The 27,972-nt window shown below is 49.3% G+C and overlaps 2 protein-coding genes across 13 annotated transcripts; both read left to right on the plus strand.

Moving 5' to 3' along the window:
* Window positions 1-142: 142 nt before the first annotated feature.
* On the plus strand, window positions 143-19,365 carry myo3a (myosin IIIA). Of its 12 annotated transcripts, none has more exons than XM_068648822.1 (38): window positions 175-269; window positions 4,327-4,659; window positions 4,743-5,132; window positions 5,205-5,339; window positions 6,692-6,796; window positions 6,877-6,976; window positions 7,996-8,072; window positions 8,142-8,287; window positions 8,361-8,426; window positions 8,491-8,646; window positions 8,744-8,785; window positions 8,851-8,941; window positions 9,063-9,179; window positions 9,266-9,370; window positions 9,455-9,538; window positions 9,619-9,821; window positions 9,905-10,003; window positions 10,149-10,263; window positions 10,371-10,497; window positions 10,629-10,839; window positions 10,900-11,047; window positions 11,751-11,904; window positions 11,978-12,066; window positions 12,146-12,275; window positions 12,343-12,407; window positions 12,513-12,554; window positions 12,790-12,867; window positions 12,951-13,156; window positions 13,217-13,328; window positions 13,693-13,855; window positions 13,920-14,003; window positions 14,073-14,184; window positions 14,250-15,213; window positions 15,404-15,548; window positions 17,439-17,530; window positions 18,056-18,131; window positions 18,203-18,416; window positions 18,799-19,365. In XM_068648822.1, the coding sequence occupies exons 3-38, from the start codon at window positions 4,965-4,967 to the stop codon at window positions 18,902-18,904; spliced, it is 5,127 nt and encodes a 1,708-aa protein (XP_068504923.1). In that variant the 5' UTR covers window positions 175-269; window positions 4,327-4,659; window positions 4,743-4,964; the 3' UTR covers window positions 18,905-19,365. The 12 variants fall into 12 exon arrangements, 11 of the variants coding, with proteins under 11 accessions (XP_049604851.1, XP_049604850.1, XP_068504929.1 ...); XM_068648826.1 differs by having other exon boundaries at window positions 17,442-17,530; XM_049748891.2 differs by having other exon boundaries at window positions 17,442-17,530; window positions 18,091-18,131; window positions 18,198-18,416.
* A 185-nt stretch (window positions 19,366-19,550) lies between these two features.
* On the plus strand, window positions 19,551-27,808 carry gad2 (glutamate decarboxylase 2). Its single transcript, XM_049748926.2, has 16 exons — window positions 19,551-20,022; window positions 20,168-20,230; window positions 20,317-20,469; window positions 20,847-21,080; window positions 21,644-21,734; window positions 22,553-22,665; window positions 23,106-23,221; window positions 23,394-23,473; window positions 23,577-23,631; window positions 23,699-23,815; window positions 24,051-24,115; window positions 24,290-24,368; window positions 24,460-24,609; window positions 24,666-24,773; window positions 24,881-24,970; window positions 25,187-27,808. Exons 1-16 carry the CDS (start codon window positions 19,956-19,958, stop codon window positions 25,358-25,360), a joined length of 1,755 nt encoding a protein of 584 aa, XP_049604883.1. The 5' UTR covers window positions 19,551-19,955; the 3' UTR covers window positions 25,361-27,808.
* Window positions 27,809-27,972: the final 164 nt, after the last annotated feature.

Here is a 27,972-nt window from a genome sequence, read left to right on the forward strand (position 1 = left end):
TGCGGCTTGGAGGCTAATGTCTTGTTTTGGAACGTTCATAATGTGGAAATATGGGACATTTCGCACCACAGAAATCATTTTTATGCTTTCGTTATTTATCATTGAAGCCAACAATGAGTGCAGTATTTAAAACAGCCAGCAGGTGGCGGTACATACAAGTGTGTTGCTTTCTGGCCTTCCGTCTAAAATGGCGGGTTTCCGTTGATTGTCGTTTCTTCAGATGAGCAGAACGGCTTTGAAAAGACACCCAACGGAGGCAACGAAAAAAAGTACTCCAGCTTTACATTTCGTTTTACAATGGAAGATTACATATGCAAACTCAAACGATTTTCAACTATGGATTTTCGGTCGAAGCATCAGTAAAGGAAGACCAATTCCGGAGTTAAAAGGTTTGATTCGGACAACGGGACTTCGGAACAGATTCCGTTTGATTGAGTGTTTTTGTGTGTGAAGACTGCTAATATGAGAAATTATTTAAAATAGTGCAAATCAAATAATGAATAAGCTACTCTAGAGCAGCGTTTCCTAACCTTTTTTATGACACGGTTAGTTGTCGGATAAATTTTAACGGGGGGGGGGGGGGGGTGACGTCAGTGCCTCCCCAGTCACGAATTCGAATTTGGGAATTATGAAATCAGAATTACTCAAATGTTTTAGGTAACATATTCAGCGAAACTAGTTTTCAGTGGTTTCTTTTGTAACATTCCGCACTTTTGTACATTACACAAAAAATTGTGTTCACATAAGGAGAATCGCATGTAAAGGTTAGATCGTAATTATTAAATGTTTAAACACAAACGCTTTGAATGCAAATGTCTCTTTAGTCTTCCAGCATTGCCTTCCCACAGCTTGCCTTTTCCTTTTTCTTTCTTTTTGAGGTCATAATGGTGACACCCGTACACAAGTCAGCTATGTCAACATTGTCTGGGCCCAAGCAACCCGCCCCCCACCACCACCACCCAAAAATAAGCACCCCCACTGTTGTCTGTGATGTGAACCCATTCCGTCACGTCTCATCACCTCGCCATCATCAGCCATGATGGTGCTCGTGAGGGGGAGATATTTTTGGTGGTGGTGGTGGGGGGGAGGTGTCCCTCTTGATGGCCAGGGGGGACAGGTGCATGCTGGTCCTCTCAGCTAGAGGGGGGATGTAAAGAGGCAGTGTATTTTAGGCGATGACGAGTGCTCTTGATGGTGAAAAGGCTCCAGGTTGGGTCTCCAATGACCCAAATGAGGGGAAAGGAAGCCAACCCCCATTTGACAAACTGATCTCAGATCAGCTTGGACTCCACTTTGTGATTGCAGGTGCCCAGCTACACAAATCCAAATTCCTCCTCCTCCTCCTGACCTTGACAAAAAAAGCATCTGCGCAGCTCACACAATGTGCCGAGCGTACGTTTTGTAGTTGTTATCTTGGCTACATCGCTTGAGACAATTTACAGAGCCTTGGAATATTGAGCAATTATTTTTCCTTTAGGTCTTAAAATATTCCTTCATGACCCAGATAGTTAAAAGACTTTAAAATATGCCAAATTGTAGCATAATTACACAAGTCATATTACAATGTTTTTTGCAAACAAGAAACTTTCTTGGCACACACATTGGTATCTAATTTATTGATATTATAACAAAAACTTAAAGTAAGCCAAAGGGAAAAAAGGCAATAATAAATACCAACGTGTGGCCTAAATATTTTTTATTTATTTATTTTATTTCAGTTGTGCTCTGCAGCAAATATGCATCCAATAATTACTAAGCACACCTTTCTAATTGGTTTTAGCTTATAAAAGCAGAGGATGCTAGTCGCCCTCACTAAAAATGTTTGGCCGGGCATGGAGACAAATCACGGCTCAGAAATAATCCTCACCAAACAAATCGATCTGTTTGACGGTAAGAACAAAGAGGCGTGGCTAATGCTAATCTTGCAGCGGTCTGGAGGTGGTCCCTTCTGCTTCCCGATCTCCGTCTGCCTCGCGCTGATAACAACTTATCAACAGAGGCCGGGAGGGGGGGTTCAAATCTAAATGTGGAAGTTGTCATGGGAAAGGGGGGGCGGGGGGGGGGGGGGGGCAGGTGACGTTTGTACGACTGTGATGGCAAGTCACATTGCAGAGACACCCGATTATTGTCGTGACAAATAAATCCTCCTCGTTCACGTGCCGGAACGCGGTTGACGTCCGCAAAGACGACTCCGCCCTCGACTACTGCGCATGTGACGTCAGCGAGCGTCCGTCATAATGCGCTGCGTGCGGGAGGAATTTGGAAAAAAAGAGAAAGGCCTAAAAATAACCTGTGCAGGCAAAAAGTAGGCAGTGCACGGATGCAGCCGTTTCACAACCAAAAGCTCGCGCGGGGCTCGGACGTTCTTCATCCTCTGACGAAAACGACTAATCTTTTTTTTTCCAGTCTCACACACATGCACACACACACACTGTCATACGCGGGAATCGAACTCCCGGTGTCGGCACACAAGACAGGCAAGTGTACCCCGAATTTTAGTGCCGTACCGAGGAGCTGAGATCAAGTATCCGTCCGCCTCTTTTCCAAACGACGTTTAGTTTGGTAGCCACGCATTAATATTTTTGCTGCTCCATGTTTGTTTTTATTTTCTTGCCATTTTGTGGTTTGTATTCATGTGCTGTACATGACGTTGTTTTGTAAATCCGGTGAAACGTTGACTTGATGTTTCGACTCCTGGTTGGCTTGACCTCCAATGGCTGCCGTTTGACTTGTGTGACAAAGTGAAAGGATGAGCCAGCCAAAGCAAACGTGTCCTTTTGCTTCTCTGGACCCAACAAGGGGGATTTTGCCAGATTAGCAGAAAACTCTGAGGCTTTTTCCTGCCACTGAGTCGTGTTCATTAATTACGGGGCTAATCTCAGCGACGTGGACGATATCAAGAACATGAGCGACTATTTGAAAGCCTTTTCGACAAAGCGCGGCACTCCCAAGTCGCTGGCACGGGGTTTGTCCATTTTGGAGCCAGACAACTCGTGCTGTCCTTTGGGCTCGGCCTTTGCGGTCTTGGTCACATCTTGTATTTATCGGGAGCGATGCCAGGAAATTAGGAATGCTCCACTTGCTCATCTGCCGCAGGGCAGCTCGCCAAGCGTCGTCGCCCCAGCACATTGAGTTAGCTCGCGTATGAAATAAACAGTCTGGTCTTGGCCCGATCTCACCTCAGCCGGGCAGCTCGTGTATTTCCTGCCGATGTTAGCCTTATGCTCTTTTTATTCTTTGTTTTAACAGTCAAGAGGCTCATGATGGTCTCCATCCTACAGCTTGGGGGCGGGGGGGGGGGGGGGGGGGGGGGTCACGGCCCGCTGGCTGCACACAATAGCCAGCCCGCCGTGAGACTCCATTCATGCACGGCGCGTAATAACCCTACTCCCCCACACACACACCCTTTCCCTCCCCCCCCTCATAATCGGTTGCCTCACAGCTACATTGCAAAAATCACCACCCCCTCCCTTCAGCGTCGTATTTGTCAAGTACAAACACGTGAGGCCTTTTATCAGTTTCGGTTGCCGGGTTTCGGTAAACGCGGTGGCCCGCATTGATCGCAGCATTCACATCAAGAGCGAGAGGCAATCTATACTCTGATCAATCGGCCAATCCAGCCTCATTGTCGCGTCGGCCCTTTTTTTTTTTCTTGCAGGCTTGTGAAGGCAAACGCAATGATACATTGAACGCATGTCACATGTTTACTTGCCGTTGGTTCCAATCCATTTGGAAGTTTCACGCTGGGCGGCGAGGTCAAAACGAGTGGACTCTCCAGCCTTAAAATAATATTCTTAAAACATGCACCGTCGGGGGAACGAAGCCCGTTAGCGGCCTTGTCCGGCCCAGCTCGGCCCAATTGTGCGGCCCCTCACACCCTCTTGGGAGTCATCTGCGAGGCGACGGAGCGGGAAATGAGCTTGGCTCGCCGACGGCCCCCGTCTGTCCCGCCGAGGAAACGTACTCGCCACTGAAACGTACCGCCGGTGCAGTGTTGAAAAGGAGTAGCCATCTCTAACAAAAATAACATCAAATTATTTCTTTCAATCAAGAATGAATGAATTTGTTGATTTTTGTAAATTTGTTTTTTTTTATTTCAAAATACATGCTGGCAAATGGCACGTACGAACTGAAAGTGGCGACAGCAAACACACACACACAGGCACACGCGCGCAAATCTCCTGGCGGAGGTGTCCGGTGCAAGTCGTCGGGTTTCGCCGACCAAGATGCATAATTGAAGACGTCTGAGGCCCAATCCGGCCCGACGCTCAAATGCGCTTCATCTCGGGCCCGAGTCACGTGCTGCTTTATCTCTTTTTTTTTCAGGGTTTTTTTCTGGACGGGACGAGCCAAAAAATGGTGGCAGCGTTTTGGGCTCCGTAAGGCGTGAACGTGCTGACGGACATCTTTGACTTCGCAAGCGGAGAGGGAAGGTCTCGCCGAAGGTCAGCAAGGGGCTGTAGCGTACAGTGCAACTTTCCTCCAGGGATGAATGGCCAGTCGGGCGTCTATATGGGGAAAGGCTCATGGCGCCACGCCGGCTAATTCCCGCTAATCCCAGAGCCGCTTTCTCGCGGTAGCCTCGCCGTCAGATCGGCTCGCTTCCTAGCTGCCGGGCCGGGTCGGGAATGGGCTCGCTCTCTGTCCTCTCGGTACCATGTGAGTTTTCTACTCGCTAGTTTTTCTCATTGGCCGGCCTTTCAGATGGCAGGTTTGGCTGAGCCATTATCCTCTATTTGCAGCGGACGCGCTTGGAGGTTAATTCCCCAAACGCACCCGAGGCAGAGAGACGCCCGTGCACCTTGAGCTGCAAAGCCAAAACCCTCGCCAGGGTCACGGATCGGACGCCCACCCCAAACCGACCGCACGGCCCAGCCGTCCCGGCATCGTTGCCCTGCCTCCTGATTTGTACATGCTGATTGTTTCCCAACGTTTAGTTGTCACGCAGGAGATCCCGTCTCAAAATGTTTCCACAACCCGGGAAATCGATTGTCTTTGACAATTTTCCGGATCCGAGTGACACCTGGGAGATCATCGAGACCATCGGGAAAGGGACGTACGGCAAAGTGTACAAGGTCCTCAACAAGGCGGACGGAAGCAAAGCGGCCGTGAAGATCCTAGATCCGATTCACGTGAGCATCGCCACCCGCGCCCGTCTGTCACGATGCTCGCACGGTTCTTCCATCCTTCGCCTCCTTCGGCAGGACATCGACGAGGAGATCGAGGCCGAGTACAACATCCTAGAGGCTCTTTCTGACCACCCCAATGTGGTCAAGTTCTACGGGATGTTCTACAAGAAGGATGCCAAATGTGGAGATCAGCTGTGGCTCGTCTTGGAGGTGAGAAGAACTTTGTTTGTCTACAAATGGCGGCAGCCTGGGCGGCGTGCGGACCAAAGGTCTGATTGTTCTTTGGGCCAACTTTGCACGGCGGGCGGCTTATGTAACGCTAAGCTGGAGTGTGACCGGGTGAGGATGAGTGGCACAGTTGAGCCGTAGGCCGGCTTGGGGCTTTGTTTGCAGCCGCTCGGTCACCCGTACTGGCCAGAAGGCCTCTCTCTCTCTCTCTCTCTCTCTCTCTCTCTCTCTCACTTTCTCTGAGCCGTACCTTTCGCCTTCCACGACTTCATCTCTCATATTTCATCCCCCGCCGCGCCGCCGAAATGTCAAACCTGTAGGTCAAGTTCGGGGCACAAACGCAGGGAGATGTGGCTTTCATTTTGGGCTGCCAAGAAAATGTTTGCGTGCGACCTTCCGTCTTCTCAGTGAGCAATCGGGCTTTGATGCATTCATGAAAATGAAATGGCGCTTTTTCCATTCTTCTCATCTCACTTACTCGCATCGGTACGGCGCAGTCCCTTGCCATCCAAAGCTTAATATCATTTTGACAGTCTGCTCAGCTTTGCTGCTTCATTTGCATTTTCCTCCCTAAACTTTCTCTAAATGTGCTGCTTTAATCCCGCAGCCCAATTTGCTGCCTGTCAGGCAGTCCGGCGTGTGGTGGAGGGATGGAGGGGGGGAGGGGGGAGGGGGGGGGGCAGAGGGATGACATGCACATGACGTCTAGTGAGGATGCATTTAGTGTTGCCGCCTGATATTTTTCCCCCCTCCTTGGCTTGCTCATTAGCAACAAGCTGCATCCGCCACTTTTCTTTCCTCATTCATGAGGCGGGATGAGGGCAGCGGTCTTTCATGTAGGCCACACACTCCAATTTAGCAGGCGGGCAGCTGCAAAGTGCTTCAAAGAAACCCCCCCCCACACACACACACACACACACTTTTATTCTGTCATCAGAAATGAAAAGCCAAATGAGTTCCATATAGGACAAAAGAGGCAAATGTTCCTTCCTTCTCCAAAACGGCAAAAGGTGGGATGAGCGAGAGGAAGCTGCCTTTCATGATGTTTCATCCGCTCGTGCCACTTTGATGCGGCGGCCGCTCATTTGCATGACTAAAGGAGCGGCCGAGCCGTCGGAAGAACGTCAGCAAAGGTCACCTTGAAGGTGCGTCCTCTCAAATGCGCCCAACTCAAAGGCGACAGGTGAACATCTGCCAGTCACAGCCGGCGTGTACAAAAAAAAAGGATGAAACTTGTTGCCGCAACACAAGGTCGGCCTATCAGAAGCCCACCCGACGGTTTGGCACGTCTTGCTCTGTCATCATTTGAAATTGTGCCTGCTTCTCTTTTGTAGCTTTGCAACGGCGGCTCGGTGAGCGACTTGGCCAAAGGCTTGTTGAAGAGGGGCGAGCGCATGGACGAGGCCGTCATTGCCTTCATCCTGCATCAGGCCCTCACGGTCAGCCTCAGATTGTCTTCTAAATGAGGACAAAGATGGCGGCGTTTTTTGGACGCAATCAATGCGCTTGCTGTTTTCAGGGTCTCCAGCACCTGCACGCCAACCACACCATCCACAGGGACGTCAAGGGCAACAACATCCTGCTGACCACGCACGGAGGCATCAAACTGGTCGACTTTGGTACGTGGTCTGCCGCAAAATGAGGTCCGAGACCGGGCGGAAGCCAAGTATGATGACATTTAAGCTGATGTTCCGCAAGCCACCTGAAAACACGTCAACTCAACCATCCGCCTGTTTTCATGACATCTAAAAGTTTTCTTCTCTTAAGCATGCGTAGGGTTACATTTAACCTGCGTTTCTCTTAAAAGCACAAAACAGTGAAGTGCACGCAACGGTGTGTGTGTGTGTGTGGTGAGCTTAATGGAATCTCTTAATATGTGAAGTTACTACAAGAGAGCTTTTCCGAGAGTCATTCCGAGGCTTGCGTAACAAAGTTTGCATGACTTGCACCGGCCGTGACTCACCGCTTTGCGTCCCCTCACCTTGAAGCACATCGAGTGCGGTCAATTCTGGCTGCCGCGAGGCCTCGAATGCCAGAACCGCCTCGAGGCCCCAGATACCAGATAAGCCCCCTCGGCTCCAGCTCGTGTCCAATCACAGGCGGTCGTGACGTTCCGAGTCAGCGAAAGGCTTGAAGGGAAACAAAAGTGTTCGGTTTACCGTCACGATGGGATTTATCTTCCCGCCCACGTACGACCCCAGTGGAGGTGCTTTTGCTACGCAGAGCGGATAAAGCCCTCGTTGTGACTCATCGCCAGAAAACGCGCAAAATAGAAATGCCTGTTCAGAAATATTCCAACGGGCGGTTTCGGTAAATCCGGGTGCTGATGTCGAGTAGGCGCTTGTCAACGACACTGCGCTATCATCGTTAGCATCGGCATGATACTTGCTCAGGGAAAAAGTGTTAAAAATTAACTCAATTAAACATTGCTCGTATTTTTCATACTTAACTAATTAACGACTAGCGCCTTTCCCCTGATATCGTTTGAAATAAACAGTTACGGGGAAAAAAAAGTCACTTGAGAAACACATCAAGCGTGACATCGTTTGCACGGCAAACGTTCCTTCGTGGAAACAAGAAGACATGCTTAAGGTTCCTCTTTGCAGTGTAGGACTTTGAGTTGTGTTTTTCACCGCAGGCGTTTCCGCGCAGCTGACCAACACTCGCCTGAGGAGGAACACGTCGGTGGGAACGCCATTTTGGATGGCGCCGGAGGTGCGCCGCCATTTTAATCGTCGAGCGATAAGGCGCTACTGTCATCATGGACTTGTGTTGTTTGCTCAGGTGATTGCGTGCGAACAGCAGCCGGACTCCACCTACGACGCCCGCTGCGACGTCTGGTCGCTGGGCATCACCGCCATCGAGCTAGGCGACGGCGACCCGCCCCTTTCGGAGCTGCATCCCATGAGAGCGCTTTTTAAAATCCCACGGTATATCATTTAGACACGCTCGGCTCAAACTTTTTGCCTTTCTTGACTGTCGTGCCAATGCCTCTGTGTACAGAAACCCCCCACCCAGCCTCCAGCAGCCGGAGTCGTGGTCCGCCGACTTCAACGATTTCATCAGCAAGTGAGTGAGCCCGCCCGCAGAGTGTCCCACGTCGGCGCACTCTGAGGCACTCCTGGTCGCTCAGGTGTCTCATCAAGGACTTTGAGCTTCGACCCAACGTGGACGACCTCCTCCGGCACGTCTTTGTCCGGCAGACGGTCGGCAAGGAGAAAACGCTGCAGAGACAGCTGGTGGAACTCGTCGATCTCAACCGGCAAACAGGCGTCGGCGACAAGAGCGGGTATGCAAAATCCTCCCGTCGTCGCCGAAGTGATACAACCGAACAAGCTCGTGCTTCGATGTTGAGATTTTTGCCCGGCGCTTGATCCCATTTTAAGCCATCGCGGACAAGCGGACGAAAGCGGAGACGCCAACGAAAGGTAACCAAATGGCCGCCACCCTTGCGCAACTCCCGCCCAGCCCATGTTGATTTCGTTTTTTGCAGGCACGAACGCATCCACACCAAAAAAGGAAGCGACACCACGACGGAGCGAGATGAGGGCGACGATCTCGCCGCTTTGGAAGTTCTGGACGAGGTAAGAAGAAATTAATTCTGAACTGATAACGCGTGAGATTCCAGTGCAGACATTGTCAGTGTTGCGTTTGATTTTCCGAACTCCCAATTTGTCACAATGGCCCGTCTGGTTTGGCCTTCAGAACTCGGTCATCGAGCAGCTTGAACGGCGCTACGTCGAGGATGGGATCTACACCTACGTGGGAGACATCCTCATCGCCGTCAATCCCTTCCGTAGAATGAACATTTACGCTCCTCAGGTTCCGTGTCAGTCCACTTTTCTGGTGCACCGGTTGTTGATTTTCATGACTTGTTTTTTTTCCCCCGCCCACTCACGTCCGGATAGTACAGTCAAATGTACGTGGGCGCAAAGCGGACGGCCAACCCGCCGCACATCTTTGCCGTGGCCGACATCGCCTACCAGTCCATGGCGTCGTACGATTCCGATCAGGTGACGCTTCTTTTTTTACGCCTTCACATTTTTTTGCTCGTCATTTCAACTGATGGAACACGGACTCCCGCCAAATTCACGCAGTGCATCGTCATCAGCGGTGAGAGCGGAGCGGGAAAAACAGAAAGCGCTCACCTGCTCGTGCAGCAGCTCACCGTCTTGGGCAAGGTGATAAAGTACTCGAATACTTTCTGGGATTTTCTTTTCCTCAAAAGCAAATTGGTTTGCTCGCTCACTCGCTCTGGCAGGCCAACAACCAGTCCCTCCAAGAGAAGATCCTGCTGGTCAACAGCCTGCTGGAAGCCTTCGGAAACGCCCGCACTGCCATCAACGACAACTCCAGTCGCTTCGGCAAGTACCTGGAAATGAAGTTCACCGCCGGAGGGACGGTGGTGGGCGCCAAGATATCCGAGTACCTGCTAGAGAAGTCCCGGGTCGTTCACCAGGCAGTGTAAATACTATGCCGCTTTTTATACACTTCATTTTAGTGTCACTCTATGGTTATCAGCATCATTCCTCTTGGTGCTTCTGCAGGGGGGAGAAGAATTTCCACATCTTCTACTACATCTATGCCGGGCTGGCCGACAGGAAGAAGCTGGCCCACTACAAGCTGTCGGACAACAAGACACCAAAGTAGCCGGTCCTCTTCTAAAACGCGTTTCATTTGGCCAAAAGCTTCATGAGAAAATCCGACAAGAAGCCCTTGAGATCTTTCACGATGTACATGCGCTCAAACAGTTGACCAAAAGCAAGCGGTCTAAGCGCCATCCTCCCGCAGATACCTGTGCAACGAGCACGGAAAACCGGGGCCGGACATTGTGAGCAGCGGCCGCTACAAGGAGCGATTTGACGCGGTGGAGCAGTGTTTCAAAGTCATCGGCTTCTCCCTGGAGGTAAAGCACCGTTGTCAGCATTGCGGCTCAGCAGGGCGGACGGCAGGAATTCAGGTCATCTTCTAGTCTGTGTCTCGGGGTGGTTTGAAAGGCTCTTGCGTCAGCAGGAGCTGGGCAGCGTGTACAGTACCCTGGCGGCCATCCTCAAGTCGGGCGACGTCCGCTTCTCCGCCGTGGTCTCGGAGCACCAGACTGACAAAAGCACCGTCGTCAACATGTCTGCCCTGGAAAGCGGTCAGAGAAACGTTCCTCACCTGAGAATATGGACGTTGAGATGTTTTGGCTAGATAGCCCGTCTACGTTCTTAAGGTGGACTCCAAGTTGCGACTCTCCGCTTCAAGTGTTTGTTCTTCTTGTGGCTCAAGTGGCGTCGTTGCTACGCATTTGCCCGGACGAGCTCCAGGAAGCCTTGACCTCCCACTGCGTGGTGGCCCGGGGCGAGACCATCGTGCGCCCCAACTCGGTGGAGAAGGCGGTGGAGGTGAGGGACGCCATGAGCAAGGCTTTGTACGGCCGCCTCTTCAGCTGGATCGTCAACCGCATCAACGCGCTGCTGCAGCCTGATGGCCACCTCGGGTAAGATGATCTGCCATGGCGTGGCGCGACCTAAATCACTGAGCGGGCTTGATCCTGCAGAGAGGATGACCAGGGCTTGAACATCGGCATCCTGGACATCTTTGGCTTTGAGAACTTCAAGAGGAACTCCTTTGAGCAACTGTGCATCAACATCGCCAATGAGCAGATCCACTTTTATTTCAACCAGCACATCTTCGCCTTGGAGCAGGTACGCCCTAACAAGGTGCACACTGTCCTCCAATGTTCTGATGCTATTGAGGGTCGAGACCATTCTTCTAAATACCCGCAATTGCAAATGCTGTATTTTCTGTCGACAAGTGTTGCCGTGGCAACGCTCTGGCCGATGGGTTTGCGTGACCTCCAGAGGTGACTTCCAAAGCACTTTGGAACACACTTGACCCAGCTTCGTTCATTTCTCGGTTTATTGAAAATGGACGAGGCAACATAAAAAATGTCAGAACTCGCTAAAAGGCTATTTTGCACCCATGTCCCAAAAAAATAGCCCGCTGTCATCTTCATTCATGGCAGAGCGAGGCTCACTTTGCCGCTTTTGTGCGGTCCTCACCGAGGCCGGGGGGGGTTTCTTCGCCCCCGGGGGAGGGCAGAGAATGCTTTGTTAATGTTAAATGATTTGCTCTCCCCCATGGGGAGCGCCTATAAATCAGCCTAATCGAGGTTGGAGTGGGAGACGGCGGATCTTGTTGGCACCTGGCCCAGACATACATTTGTCCTCTCACACGTCATTTGAAAGGCATTGCTCATGAATTCAAGCATCAGATATTTTCACCATTGAAGCAAATTTCCTGCGCAGTTTGGGTTTGTACCTTCAATCCATTCCCAATCTCGGGGGGACAGAAACCCCCACACCTCCATTGCTACACGCCAGTGTGATCTTCCCGGCTTGTGTGCAGGATGAGTACCTAAACGAAGACGTGGATGCTCGCATGATTGAGTATGAGGACAACCGGCCGCTGCTGGACCTGTTCCTGCAGAAGCCTGTGGGCATGCTGGCCCTCCTAGACGAGGAAAGCCGCTTCCCAAGGGCGACCGATCAGACACTGGTCGGTGGGTTCCTTTTCCGAAAACTCTCTTAAGTTAGTCGAGGTGCAACGGTGACAGACGGCTGTTCTATTTCCAGAGAAATTCCAAGATAACCTGAAGACCAAAAACTTCTGGAGACCAAAGAGGATCGATCTGGGATTTGGTATTCAGCACTATGCCGGAAAGGTGCGTTTTCTTCCTTCAGGACTTGGGAGTAAACATCTTGTTTTCAATCCTGAGTAGAAGAAAACATCTCAACTCTTAGGTGATCTACAACGCCGCGGGCTTCCTCGCCAAGAATCGAGACGCGCTTTCCGCGGATATCGTGCTCCTCCTGAGATCCTCGGAGAACGAGCTTGTTCGCAAGCTAGTCACCCACCCGCTCACCAAAACGGGTAAGCTCCACCCCTCTCCTCCCCCGTTGCATTGCCCCATAATGGTTTTGGCTTTTTTTGTTGGCAGGCAACCTGGCCCACACGAAAGGCAAAGCCGTCAACACGCTCCTCACCCCGCGCACCTTCGCAAAGGTACTCGCCCACGAAAACTGTTTTGGTGTCTCAGCTCTATTTTCCAAAGCAAAGGTGAAAGCCTCTTCTTTGTTTCTTCCTCCCCCGCTCTCGTTGCACGTCAAGATGGGAGTGCTTACCTTGTACACTTCTTTTCCTCTCACTGAGGTAACATCCCTTATATTTCACCTGTTGTCTATTTTTTTTTTTACTTCATTAACCAACAATCCTTAAAGCGATCAGGAAAATAAGAAGGCTGAGAAGTGCCTCCATCGCTCTCGTCTTTCTTTCTTTTCTGCGCTTGAGGCATCACCAAGCAAATTTTATTTCTAAATCCAAATGCCGATCTTGCAGAATGAATTCAATGTGGCACTTTTTGTCAAATGTCTTTTTTTCCCCCCAGCCGATTGAGACGGACGCGCCCTACCATCCTCGAGAAAGCACCAACATGAGATCGCAGACAGTGGCGTCCTACTTCAGAGTAAGGCTGTAAACTTCACCTCTTGGGGGCGCTATACTTGCCAGCTCCGAGGCCCGGCCATCAAACCGCTGTGTTCTTCGTAGTACTCCTTGATGGATCTGCTGTCCAAGATGGTGGCGGGGCAGCCCCACTTTGTGCGCTGCATCAAACCCAACAACGACAGGCGAGCCAACAAGTTTGACCGGGAGAAGGTTGCTCTCCAGCTGCGCTACACGGGGATCCTGGAGACGGCCAAGATCCGCCGGCAGGGCTACTCGCACCGCGTTCCCTTTGCTAATTTCCTCAAGAGGTCATCCGCCCACCGACGTCCGCTCTCAAACGGGCCTTTATACTCCGTCGCTCGTTCCAGGTACGGCATCTTGGCGTTCCGTGCCCACGAGGAACCCCCGGAGACTCCGCAGACGTGCGCCGCCATCCTGGAAAAAGCCAAGCTGGACAACTGGGCCATGGGCAAGACCAAGGTGTGGGCAAAGATTCATCATGGCAATTTTCTTGATGTTGCTGTGCGTCATCTTGGGAGTTGTCACCTGGTCAAACAATAAAAGTTTATTGAATGGGACAAACAGTCACAAGCATCGAGGAGAAGGCTAACACTGAATTCACAATTGCCCCTCATGCCACGCCCCTTAAAGGCACATCTATGTGGCACTTGACTTTATAGAAGACTTTGATATCTGTTAGCCGTTCCTGTGTATGGCGACTCATTTGTTTGTTCCGACATTGCACGTTAGCGTTAAACTAGCATACTTGAGAAGAAACCGTTGTGGTTTGACTGTAAGCACTTTTCCTCCCGGGTTACTTTTTGACCATATGTTGTTGGTCCAGGTTTTCCTCAAGTACTACCACGTGGAGCATCTGAATCTGATGGTGCAGCAGGCCACGCAGCGCATCGTGCTGCTCCAGGCCTGCGTCCGAGGTTGGCTGGGCTCCCGACGCTATCGCCGGCTCTTGAAGGAGCGAGAGAGCGGCGCTCTGGTGCTTCAGGCTGGTGAGTCACCCGCCCATAACCGCAACCTCCCGCCAGCGTGACGTGCTTTTGCGCACACGCCCAGCGTACAGGGGCTACAAAGTACGAAAGAGGGTCGCCGATGACAAGAACCAGAAGCTGGAGGCTTTTGTGCTTCGCTTTCAAGCTGGTGAGAACCACTTCAGATGGGAAAAGTGCTCTTTGTTAGAAATGACACGTGTTCCGTCACTCTTGTCAGTCTGCCGGCGCTATCTTGCCAAAATGAAGTTCAAGGAATTGGTGGAGGTGAAGCACCGAGCGGCAAGCGAGACTCAGGCGGACGAGGTTGACAAGAACTTGGAAAGGAAACGGTATGGGAAGCAAGCTGCGCTTCGTGCTCAAGAGAGTCACATGACATTACATCACTCGTTTGCAGAGAAGCTTCGGAGGATGCAGATGAAGCTCAGACCTTTGAATGGGAGAAGCCACCCGAACCGGACCAGGACATCCCCTGTCCGTCTTCAAGCGACGAAAGTATAACAGAGCAAACCAAGGCCGCCGTGGTCCTGCAGAGCAACTTTCGAGGCTACCGAGAGAGGAAGAAGTTTAAGGAGAGAAAGACGACCGGAGCCGTAGCCGACCCACGGCCGCTGTCAGAAGAGGAAGGTGGCCAAGAAGCAGAGGAAGGTGTGAGGAGCCCCGAGGATGACGATGAGGATACATATGAAGCAGAGGAGAACCAAGACAGTGACCACACGCAGGTGCCAGATGATGAGGACGACACAGAAGTGGCGGATGAGCAGACGCTTGGGTCCGAGGAACAAGTCCCGCAGGCGCTTGGGTCCGAGGAACAAGTCCCGCAGGCGCTTGTGTCCGAGGAAGCCAAAGCCGCCGTGGTCCTCCAGAGTAACTTCAGAGGGTACATGGCGAGAAAGAAGCTTCAGAAGGAAGCCCAGGGAAACACGACCCACCCATATGAGCAGGCGGCTTCCATTGAAGATACCATGGAGCATGTCGGCGGAGACCCGGAGGAAACCAAAGCCGCCCTGGTCCTTCAGAGTCACTTCAGGGGCCACAAGGAACGCAAACGACTTCACGAGGAAAGGCAGAGCCCTGGCAGGAGGACACAAGAACTCAAAGAGGAGCCAGAATCCTATGAGAACCTGGAGGTGCTGGGGGAAGAACCTTTATCTCCAAACGATGTGGAGCTAGAATTAGTAGAGGAGCCTTTGGATGCCTCCGATGTTCTTTTGGAATGTGAGGATGACAAACAGGAAGAAGAAGAGGCTGCGCTAAAGATCCAAAGTAACTTCAGAGGCTACAAGCAGAGGAAGAAAATGAAGGCCAGCAAGCAGGCGGCGCAGGAGGAGGCCCAGCAGCTGGAGACTTTCTCCAAGCAGGTCACTCACAAACACATGCAGTGTCCAGACAAAAACTATGTTGAAGTCATTTGTGTGGAAGTAACTGCTAGTCACTTAGCGTTAGCATTAACTTAATCCAGTTAATCCATTTTGTGGCCATCTTTGCGCATGCTAACCGTGAATGGATCAGGCCCTAAGAAGTAATCACCACCAACTACGTCCTCCGCAGATCGCAAAGACTTCTCACAACTTTGCAGCCCTGCAGCGGAAGTTGACAGAGCTCATCCAGGCCCATCGATCAAAGCCGGAGACAAACGGCGTGTTTGTCAAGGAGAAATCAATCGACGGCGTCGCTACCCTGCTGCGCAAATCACGTAAGAGATAAACTCAGCCAACCGATACAACAGAACGCATCGTGTCCAACCACATTGTCCACAACTGGAGTCTTTTTTTATTTTTTAGACACAGCACAATGTGCTTTTTTTCCATTTAAGCTCATCAATCTTTCAGCAAAATGCGTCACAGTCATTTCCTGCTGAAAGATTGAAATTTGATTTGCAAATGTTTCCAATGCGAGCACAATCGGGGAGAATATGTCTACACGGCTGGTTTATTTCCGCCGCGGGAACGCAATGTTATCTATGCAAGATTACGTGGGAGAGCCTGTGAAAGTCAAGTGGCCCCAGGCAGGAAGCGGTTCTTACTCAGATGTGTCATCAAAATCACTAATTGCCTTTTGGGAAGGTGAGCGGCGACAGGCGGCAAACGCAAAGTTCACCTTACGCTAACGACACCATCACCGTCACGCTCCTTTCAAATTAGAATGGCAAATAACAACTGAGGCTAAAGTGATTTGTACATTTCAATTAGACTAGATAGCGCTTGGATGTTTCTGGAAACTTTTTAAGAGGGTGGACAAGCTAAAGGAGATTAGCATAAGGATTAGCATAAAGCTTCTAACAGCTGCTACTGTCAAACACACAGAGCAGAGAATTGAACATTGTATATTTAAAGAGACAAAACTTCAAGCAACCATATTATATGTTTGCTAGCCTGATGCTAACATACCGTATTTTCCGGACTATAAGGCGCACCTAAAAACCTAACATTTTCTCAAAAGCCGACAGTGCGCCTTATAGTCCGGTGCGCCTTATATATGGACCAAATTCCTAAATTTAAACTGGCCCGAAGCATTGTGTCATGAAATCAATCATAAGTGGCCCGCTGAAGACTATGAATCATGAATCAAAAAGACTATGGATCATTATTTTGTGACTATAAAGTCATTTGTTGCGTCTGAAGTTGAAATAAAAAAGATAAAATGAAAAATGATTTAATTTGAATTAAAAATCTGACATGATGCATTAATGGTGCGCCTTATAGTCCGGTGCGCCTTATATAAGGACAAAGTTTTAAAATGGGCCATTCATTGAAGGTGCGCCTTATAGTCCAGTGCGCCTTATAGTCCGGAAAATACGGTACGTATCATGTGAAACAATTTTGGGCATGCCTATTCTACTATCCCTTTACTGACTTTTCCTTCGGAGAACACATGGCCCGAGATCTCCCGTAAACTTGTTCCGTATTCATATTCATGTCCCTAATCATTCGCTCCATCATCATTGCGCAATAAACGTCTCGGGAGAAAGGTCGTCAAAGCTTAATCGCATTGCGTGACAATTACAGCTGGGAATTAATCTGCAGCGTCAACGCGGGATTGTTGCAGCAATATAAAATGACCTTTGTAATGACATTGTAAACTTTCCACTCACATCGGTTGGCTTTTCTTCACCCGTTCTCTCTGAACGCCATTCATAAGGAGTAACTCCGAAAGGTCCTCAGGAAAAGGTTGCGGCCGTCCATCAAAAGCCAGCGATCGCCGGATGCTGAAAAAGCACTTGAGTTAGAAGTGCAGATACTCATGTAAAAAAAAAAAAAAAAAAAAGAGCTCCTGTGTAAAACTACCAGTCCAAGTAGTCCAGGTAGAAAAGTAAGTTTTGGCAGCGTCTCTGTTGGCAAATTCATAGTGCGAGCAAAGCCCGAGGTTAACATGCCCTGCGGATGGAGGTCAGCTCAATGGACAAAGGTCGCGCCCAGGTCAACTGCGCGCCGCTGGGCTGGAATTAATCAACTTTGCCTCAAAGCGAGTGTTCGCCGCTTGAATTGTTGTCAAAGCCTGGAGAGCAATGCGCCGGGTCAAACTGTTTTCTCCGTACAAGCATGCGGCGGCTTTTTGTCAAATGTTCTTGTGTGCACCCTTTTAGCAGACAAACGACTGTCCAGGCCACCCCGCCGCAGCCTGCAGCCCAAGATCCTCAACACTCCCGAGGACTCCACCTACTACACCTTGATCCATGTGAGTGGCGTGCGAGATGGCGGCTCCACTTTATCACACGTTTTGAGGCTAAAGCTAGCAGCATGTTCCTTTCATAATGAGCACGGCTGCATTTCCTGCACGGCTTTACTGTGCGTAGAGAAAAAAGGTTGACAGGGAATTAACTACCGTATTTTCCAGACTATAAGGTGCAACTTAAAACCTAAAATTTTCTCAAAAGCCGACAGTGCGCCTTATAGTCCGGTGCGCCTTATATATGGACCAAATTCCTAAATTTAAACTGGCCCGAAGCATTGTGTCATGAAATCAATCATAAGTGGCCCGCTGAAGACTATGAATCATGAATCAAAAAGAATATGGATCATTATTTTCTGATTACAAAGTAATTTGTTGCGTCTGAAGTTGAAATAAAAAGATAAAATGGAGAATGATTTGATTTGGATTAAAAATCTGACATGATGCATTAATGGTGCGCCTTATAGTCCGGTGCGCCTTATAGTCCGGAAAATACGGTAAGTATGCATAGAGCGAATGTTGACACTGCAGATGGTGACGGCTGACGTGTTCACGCTTGTCCTCAGCGCTCCGTCCGGGATGACAAGCGCAAGCCCAGGAAAGAAGCGTAAGTGCATTTCACATCTTCTTAAGCAAGTATTAGCCTACATTTCCATTTACTCTCACTCATCAGTCCAGGTAAACTAGTGGATGTGGACCAGCACTACTACCAGACTTTGCCCACCAGCAAGTCCACGCCCACCCTTGCCTCCGAGGAAACATCGTCCAATAGTGGCATCCGGCGCAGATTTTCTGAGGACCGGATCCACTCCGTGAGGACAGAGCCCGAACCTGCCGAGACCAGACGGCCAGAAGAATCCAAGCCGCGGTCCGAACCTGCCAAAAACACAAGGTACCCTTCCCCCCTTCACTTTCTTTGTAAAGTTTGGTTTTCGCTGAAATCGAGCTTTCAGTTCAGTGACACGAGCAAAAACAAACGTTGCATCACTTTGAGCTTGTGCTTATAAACACCTTTCGTCATATAAAAATAGCCTGATCATCCAGGGAATCTCCGTAAAAAAAAAACGACATCCCCGAGGCCGCCTCTCAACTGAGCAAGCAGATGGCGCATCGCGCGGCGTGGTAGCAATTTCAAACCAAGCTAATTACGGAACAGTCGTCGTAGCATCGCGGGGACGCCCGAGGCTGGCACGCGTCCATGAAGTCTTTTCCAACGTCTCATTTCCAACCCGGCAACGGGTTTCATCTGTGTTTTTGTGGTGCTCCGTTGCTAGAACGCCGTCTGCCGGCGCCGACGACAACCCGCACGACTTCAGGCACCTGCTGAGGAAGACCTCGCAAAGACGAAGGCTCATCCGACAGTACCGAGCAAAGGACTGAACTTTTCCATGGTTTTGTTTTTAATCATCCGACAATTAAGTCAAGTCACTCAAAGATAAGCTGACCAACGAGAACTTTTTAGGTGGGAATAATAATTGATAGCAAACAGCCCTACCTGATTGCAAATTGTTTGGTGTCACATTGGCTGTTAAACGGCGCCCACTCAGCATCACTTGCAGCCTGCCCATCTGGGCTCTCTTTTCAAGTGGTCTCATTTTTTTCTGTTTTTTTGGTGGCGGGGTCCCTGATCTGGGGTGTCAAGATTTGTGTGATCATGTGAAGCCCTTTAGAGACTTTTCTGTGGGGAAGGGCGAAAGACTTGACCTGAATCCTTGGAAATAAAAGCCTTGCAATTTAGTCTCTATTTAGTTTATATTGTTCATATTTTTACCCGTGTTTGTGTGTATCATATATGAATTAAGAACTTTATTTTGCCCCAAAATGAAAAAGATTTCGCAGCACATCTCATTGTGTCATTCTTTCAATATGGAGTCGCTTGTCTTAAGTACAAGTATTCGAGTAACGAGTCTGAAATACTTTTGGAGTAATAGCTGTGACGCTGCAGCGAGAGAAAAAGCCTCCTCTCCTCTCTCTGGCGTTGGGGGGCAGGGTCCGCTCCCCGGCGCCCTATGGGCTGCCACCCCCCCCCAGGCAGACGTCTCGGTTGGCATTCGGTGCGCGTTTGGAGGGCAAAGTGGAGCAGCCGTGTGCGAGTCACGACGCCTCGCAGCTCGGCATGACCTGCTCGTGAATGCGGTTTTTTTTTTTCTTTCCTCGGGTGGCGAGAGAATGGATGTCATTCCTGCACCTCCACGCGCATGCTGGTTTTGTAATCTTTTTTTAAGGATGTAACGATTTTTTTTCTTCCTGGACAACCCATTTCCCAAGGAATGTGTATGTGTGAGATCATTTAAATTGTTTAGGGAAGAAGCGTCGTGATAGCCCCCCCCCCCCCCTTTCTTTTTTGATTCTCCTCGCGTGTGCGTGGATGTGCGCGCGTCCGCCGACGTCGCGCACCACCAGCACGCCACACTCGGCGTGCTCCTGAGCCATGGCGTCCCCGGGCTTTTGGTCCCTCGGTGCGGGGGACAATTCGGGCAGCCAGAGTCCCAACACTCGTGAGTGCATCGCGCATTCATTCACGCAGGCCTCGCATCGCCTTTTTAATTAGGAATGTTATTCTCATCGTCGCCTTACGTCACATTCAGTCGGGTGACATTTTTGTGCCTTTTTTCAAGTTGCGCGTCCTCTTATCTTTTGTAGCCCGGGCTTGGTGCCAGGCGGCGGCCCAGAAGATCTCCGGAGGGCTCGGATCCAAATTATGTGGTATGTCCAGCTCAATGGTTATTTTTCTGCACGATTTTTTTTTTTGTCTTGAGTCGAATTGTGCCGATTGTGTGCATGCGTTGAAGCGCTCCTGAACGTGAACGAGGGGGACAAAGGTGCAGCCGAGCCCCCCGCCGCCAAGCAGCCGCCTCTCGCGGCGGAGGGCAGCTGCGGATGCAACAAAAGCTGCGACTGCGCCAAAGCCGCCGTGCAAGGCTTCGCCGACCTCTACTCAACAGGTGCGCCGCACGTGAACGCACCTCCTAAACCAACAAAAATCTGCATTCTCAGTCATTAACGAGGAGCCCGAAGATTTGAAACAGAAGCACGATTAATTTTCTTAGGCCTCTTCTGGCCATATTTATGGTAAAATAGCTGTGCGCTGATTATATAATCGACCTTGCATTTCAACACATGACATTTATGATTTAGATCATTCCTTTTAGCATGAGATAAATTAAATGCACCCTGGATTCGACGATTGCTGCTGCAGAGAGGTCACCTTGATTTATTTTTTATTCTGCTGCAAAAAAATAAAATAATAACAACGATCAACGTTTAGAAATACGGTAGATATTTGAGGGGGGGAAAAATCCCTCTCCTTTTTGTTCATCAGACCTCCTCCCGGCTATGGACGGAGACGCCAGGACCCTGAGCTTCCTGCAGGAGGTGGTGGACATCCTGCTGGCCTACATCGTGGAGTCGTTCAACCGCGACACCAAAGTGATCGACTTCCACTACCCTAGTGAGCTGCTGCAGATGAACAACTGGGAGCTGCAGCACGAGCCCAGCACGCTGGACGACATCTTGATCAGCTGCCGCGCCACCCTCAAGTACGCCATCAAGACAGGTGAGCTCGCCCGCACCAAAAAAAAAAAAAAAAAAAAAGGAAAAGAAATTTTTTGGGGGGAGGACTGAAATATTAAATGGACCTCCTCCACATCCCTCTGAAGATCCAATGATAATCATCTGCAGATTACGCAGTCACGCGCAGCTGTCGGCCCAATTAAAGCACGTCCTGGAAAAAGAAAAATAACACGCAAACGACCGCTTTTTGTGTACTCGACGTGCGTAAAATAATATAATTAAAACCTAGAGTACACATTGATTTGCTTTCAAAAAAGCATTTAATGCGTTGTAGCTCCAGATCTAAAAAATAGCTTGACAATATTTCAGAATTATAACCACCTTAAAAAAATCATTCAGTTGCTGCAAATCCACAAAATAAAGCATAATATATATAGATAAATCGATCGATAGATAAAAATAACGTTCCATGGGAAATGTTTTTCCGCTGCAACAAACCAAATGACAACAAAATGTATCGTTTGGATTGTAACGCACATGATTGATAATTGATTTTGCCGTTCATTTCCTGTGAGATGCGTGTGTCAAGCTTTTTACCTCCGTCAGCCCACCCCAGGTACTTCAACCAGCTCTCCACTGGCTTGGACATGGTGGGCCTGGCTGCTGATTGGCTGACGTCCACTGCCAATACCAACATGTGAGTTTAAGCGGTTCCTCCTCCTCGTCATCATCATCATCATTCTCATTTCCTGTACAGCATGCGCGCGTGGCTCTTTTGCCCTTTTTTTTTTTGCTGTCAAATGAACAAAAAGAGGAGAATTAGCCCCCCTCACCCATTCACTCTTTTTCTATTTTGTGCTCCGCCCCGCCCCTCCCTCCTTGCATCCCCATGGGAACAAGAGAGGGAGAAAATTGGCTGTGAAATTAAATCCAGCGGCTCCATTTAGCGTGCATGTGTCTGCTTTTGGGCTGATAAAGCCCCATGCCGCTGGGCCAACAGTGACTTAAAAAAGCCTGCGGGCAATTAATTATAACCTCTACGGTCAGACATGACTGGAAATGTACTTTTTATGCGACCGATAGAAATGTTAAAGCTCACTCAATGAAATGCATTTACGATTGATGCTTCTTACATTTTTAATTTTTGTTTTTTGGAATCGAATTAATTCTAGTTTTTGTCCGTGGGAAATGATTCCTCGCCGCAGGCTACATTTTTGTTTCCATCCATTAAAAAAAAGGAGCTTGTAAAGTCAAATAAAGGAATTTGATATTTTAATTAGGTACACTTGCACAATGTATCCCGGATATTTTTAAAAGATGCATTCTGCTTCACGTGGTGTTCACGTGCAGCTTCCAAAATTGCATAAAGAGCTGTTACTAATATTTTCACCCTGTTATAAATGATCACAAATTTAGAGCGTGTTCTTCGACGTTTGATGGCGTTTTTGTATCCCAAATGAAGTGTCCGTCAGATTGTGGGAGTGTGACGCGCGTGCCTCTGACGTCACCACGCAGGTTCACGTACGAGGTGGCTCCGGTGTTCGTGCTGCTGGAGTACGTGACGCTCAAGAAGATGCGCGAGATCATCGGCTGGCACGAGGGCCGAGGCGACGGCATCTTCTCGCCTGGTGCGCTGCGCACGAACCCGCACATACGCACGCACGCGCGCGCACCGACAGCGTCATTTGCATATAAAAAAGAAAAAAAGAAAGTAGGGCAGCCAATTAACGTGAACCAATTGGGGAGCCTCCTCAGCATGCTTGAATTTCTTTTATGATTATTTGCAGGATTGGATTTGACTACGTTGATATATGCTCTATACAAATATTGATATGCTGCACACTTATATATTTTATTTGTTTTCAAATGGGGATATTGGAATAGAAACGTTAACATGATCTAAAAATGAAAATATGGTTTGTGTTGGTAGGAGTGTGTCGAAATGAAAATTTTCATTTCAAAATGTAAATACCGTGTTTTTTTTTTTAATGCCGACGCTCATTTTTGGATTCTCGACTTGATTTCAACGCTAAAGCTCGTCGGTTGCGATGTTTACTATGTCCGCTAGGTGGCGCCATTTCCAACATGTACGCCATGCTGCTGGCTCGTTTCAAGATGTTCCCTGAAGTCAAGGAGAAAGGAATGTCATCCGTTCCCAGGCTGGTGGCCTTCACCTCCGAACATGTAACAATCATATTAAATCTGTATTTATCATTATTATGCCGCTAATGTAGTTACCGAGCCTTCCCAAAAAGGACGACTTTGTGTTTTCTTCGGGCTTCCGCGTTTTCAAGCGTGCCCATCAGGATGTAAATCGTGGCAGTGGCGTCACATTCCACGTTTTCGTCTTCCGTAGAGTCATTTCTCCATCAAGAAAGGAGCAGCGGCTCTTGGCATCGGCACCGAAAGCGTCATCTGCATCAAGGTCGACCAAAGGTACCGAACGTATTCATGCTGCCACTTTACGTGGACTGAAAACAACCACGATGATGTCATGCCTCAACATGATGAGCAATTTGATTTTTTTTTTTTTTTTCAGCGGCAAAATGATCCCTGCCGACCTGGAGCGGCGAATCCTGGAGGCCAAAGAGAAGGTGACGCCTCGGCTGCCGTGGGATCGGTCGCCGTCCAAGCAAACCCTAACGGTCTGATTTTGCACAGGGTTTTGTGCCATTCTTCGTGAGCGCCACGGCGGGCACCACGGTCTACGGCGCCTTCGACCCGCTCATCGCCATTTCCGACGTCTGCAGGAAGTACAACATCTGGATGCATGTGGACGTGAGTCGCTCGTGGCTCTGACGAATGCCAATTGCTTTGACAAAATGTGAACGCGAGTTAGAAATCACCCCCCGCCATTATTGACCTCCTCCTCCTTTGCATCATCTTTTTCTACCCCCTAAAGAAAATTTAGTCCGGACGGCAAAGTCCCAATCAGGATAGCTCCAGCCGTTATTTTGTGTGGTCAGTAAGCGCAGGATGACGAAGGCTTGATTTATTGCGTTTGTCACATTAGGGTGCGTGGGGAGGAAGTCTGCTCATGTCCAGGAGGCACCGCTGGAAGCTGGATGGCGTTGAGAGGCAAGTCTGCTTCACAAGGTCTCCAAGGTGGCCTCTTTTGTAGCCATGGCGATCCTCAACGACATGACAACCAAAAGGCGGCGGGGTTGTAGGGAAGTCCCGAGTCTGCAAAGGGCTTGTGTCGAGTCACGTGACCCAATTCCTGGCTAACCCGACATAATGTTGTTGCTGCAGAGCCAATTCGGTGACTTGGAACCCTCATAAGATGATGTCGGTGCCACTGCAATGTTCTGCCCTGTTGGTGCGCGAGGAGGCAAGTTTGAAGCCCCCACACTACTTACCTGCTTTCAAATTGACAATGGGAAAAAAAAAATCACCAAAGTACCGTTCTCCCCCTGTGGCAGGGCTTGATGCAGAACTGCAACCAGATGCACGCCTGCTACCTGTTCCAGCAGGACAAGCACTACGACCTGTCCTATGATACCGGAGACAAGGCGCTGCAGTGCGGACGTCACGTGGACATCTTCAAGCTGTGGCTCATGTGGAGGGCCAAGGTGAGGACCGCGGTGGCGACGCCTTGCCATATAACCGATCGCACCGCCCTTCACAGGGCACCATCGGGTTTGAGGAGCAGATCGACAAGTGTCTGGAGCTGTCCGAGTACCTGTACAACAAGATTAAGGACAGGGAAGGATACCAGATGGTCTTTGACGGAAAAGTAAGTACAAGTCATTTCGTTGGCCGGCGTGACTAAGTGGAAACGCAATCTCAATTGGGTTAGACTTCTTCCCAAGTCATGCGTTTGTTTGTGTGTTGCCCACGCAGCCTCAGCACACCAACGTCTGCTTCTGGTATCTGCCGCCCGGCATGCGCTGCCTGGACGACAAAGAGGAGAAGAAGAAACGCTTGCACAAGGTGAAGTGTATGGCAGTAATGCGCTAACCCCGCTAATGCTAATGTAGCGCTACTCGACGCCTTTTCGACACATTCTCACGAATGTAGCCAGTCGGGAACAGAGGCCGCTTTGCTTTATTTCTGTTTTATTAAGAGTCTGAAACGTTAGCTGGTGTTAGCAACGGGTCGTTTTCTGAAATGACCTTGACTTTGTGACCGTTTGCGCGCACACCGCAGGTGGCACCGGTGATCAAGGCGCGCATGATGGAGTACGGGACCACCATGGTAAGCTACCAGCCGCAGGGGGATAAGGTCAACTTCTTCCGTATGGTCATCTCCAACCCGGCCGCCACCTTCCAGGACATCGACTTCCTCATTGAGGAAATCGAACGTCTGGGCCAGGATCTCTAAAGGCCATCCTCGCTGTAACTCGCCGCTGCGCTTTACCTCCTTTCAAAGCTAACCTTAGATTCCATTTGCCGTTTCAAAATGGCGCGCGGATGCTCTAGACCCAATTTCCAGCCGAATTTTTCCCCTCCCACATATTTTAAAATGTAGATCAAGCAAATGTTTTGCAAGCAGTCTGTCCCTCCCAATTAAGGTTTACGGTCCAACTGGTGCACTAAAGACAATTTCACTTATTAAATTCCAAAATGCAGAAAACAAAAGCCCGCTAGCTTCTTGCTAACATCAAATATGAATCACAATCAGCAGCCTAACGGAAATGCGGAAAAGCAGAGCCGCTCCAAATTTGCACTTGGATGCATACGAGGAAATGGATTACTTAGCAACACAACAACAAGCGCAATATTCGATATATAAATATAGATATGTACATACACACACGTCTATCTGTATCTAGCTTTGCTGCGGACTGATGCGGTCCAAAGCTTTGTACAAGTGCTTCTGTCCGCCAGTCTTGTCCCAATCAACAAATGCTATAGATTTGCTGTGACTTTAACTGTGCTAATATGTGATCGTGTGCAATATGTCATATTAGCATTATTTTTCTAATCGTTTTGACATTGGTACGACAAAGTCCTCTGTAGTATAAATGGAATTTGTCCTCTTGAAACAAAGCGCTGGGCTTTGCTCCCCTCCCGTGGTCATCGAGGCCGAGCGCTAGCACCATGGCTAATTTGCCTATGCTAATGAAGGGGCGGTGACTCAAAAAGTGTTGATGCCAGATGTGAAACAAATGCATGCCAATAGGTCATGTGGGGAGGGGGGGGGGTCGCCCTTAATTCATTCTACAGCAATATTGATCATGTGACTGGTCATAAGAAAAGCACAATTAGCTCCACAATCCCTTTTTGCTCTTACTCAGTAAAGTGTAAATAGTGCAAACGTGTAGCTAGTACGTCAAAGCTGAGAAGGTTTGTGACGTTGACTGCTATTTTTAGGCTGGGCAAAGTTCATTTATCTGATACGATTGTGACAAAAAACAATTTGCTGTGTTTTTATTTTAGTCATTCAATAACCACACGAATTGACTGAATTATAAATAAAGCACTAAAGACACATTTGATTCAATTTTTGCAAGCAGGCCCATCTTTGAGCTCTAAACTTTGCCCCCTCCCAAATCTAGCATGTCAACTTGAATGTATAAGTTCTTGCGTTCTTGCCCGTCGTGGTGACTTTAGTGAGCCGGAAGGACTTTGTGTTGTCCTATGTGGCGCCGTGACCTTTGCCTGTGTTGTGGCGTCCTTTTGCTGCCTTCTCGTCCAACTTTGCTGGTATTGTCTGTTCAATATAGCGCCTGACACGTTTTGCTCTTGTGCACTTTAACCTACGAGCACAAAGCACACGCACAACAGCCCGTGTTTGTGTTGCGTGATTCGTCTTACAAATGTATTAATTGATGATTTATTTTGAATATGGCGGGCGGAATACCCCAGAAGAGGTCGCCTCAACTGCCTCCAAAGTCAAACACGTCGTCGTTTGGTCAGGGTGAACTGGTCTTGCTTTGCTGCCATCTTGTGGCGTTTGCAGGCAATTACAAATATTTTCGTTGGTGCTTTTTCTGTCGTATTTGCATTTGTGTGATGTTTCTGAGGCTTGGGTGACGACGAATGGAGCGCTAATGGCTGGCGACCAAGTGCTAGCGACCAAGTGCTAGCGACCAAGTGCTAGCGGCCAAGCGCTAACGGCCAGGCGGTTCGTTGCTTCCGGTCCGGCTTCCTCTGCACGTGCGTGCATGCGCTTTCTTGCCTTGGCCTGCTTACGTAGTGCCTCTGTTTGTCTGTTTTGGAACCTTAATATCAATCTATCTATCTATCTATCTATCTATCTATCTATCGCTCTGTATCTCCATGTCTCTGCGTATGGCTCGTCAAGTGTTTGTTTGGCTTTGTAAGTAGCTCTGGCGTGATGTCCAGCGTATGATTGTCGTCTTAGGGCTTTGGTGTACGAAAACGCGCGTCTCTGTGCCGCCAGCATGCCGACCCCGCCTCTACGCTCTGTCTTCTTCTTCTTCTTCTCGTCCTGGATGTTCTTCCGCTTTCTACGCCGCTTCTGCCTGAGTGTCATATAACGCCGCTGCATGTTCCCCTCCCCACGCTGGGCTTCCGTATTTAACCTCGCTCTGTCTTTGGCCCGGGGGGCCTCCGGCTGCAACGACCCGCCGCTGCCGTTTGGATGTCTTGTTGACCGTGTCTCCAAGTGGTCCGTTTTGATCGAATCCTCATGATTTGCCATTGTAAGCGATCAATAAGCCTTCGTTGACGCTAGATGATATGGTACAAATGTAGATTGTGTAAAGTGATGTGCTGGAGTTCACATTCATTTGTCCTGAACTATGTGTTAATCCATGAGGAAGATAATATATGAATAAATATTGTAATTAATTGAAAAAAAAAATGTCTTCTGTAACTTCTTTCGACAAGAGGCCTCGAGCGGTTTACTTTTTTTTGTCACACACACACACAATGATATTGGTTGAAAAAGTGCCTCGGGCAAACAAATTTTTTTCGCGGGCCGCATTGTAGTCATAGCTTCTTTCGGAGGGCCATTATGACTGTCAA

The sequence above is a fragment of the Syngnathus scovelli genome, chromosome 18 (genome assembly GCF_024217435.2).
Source record: "Syngnathus scovelli strain Florida chromosome 18, RoL_Ssco_1.2, whole genome shotgun sequence".
Classification (NCBI taxonomy): Eukaryota; Metazoa; Chordata; class Actinopteri; order Syngnathiformes; family Syngnathidae; genus Syngnathus; species Syngnathus scovelli.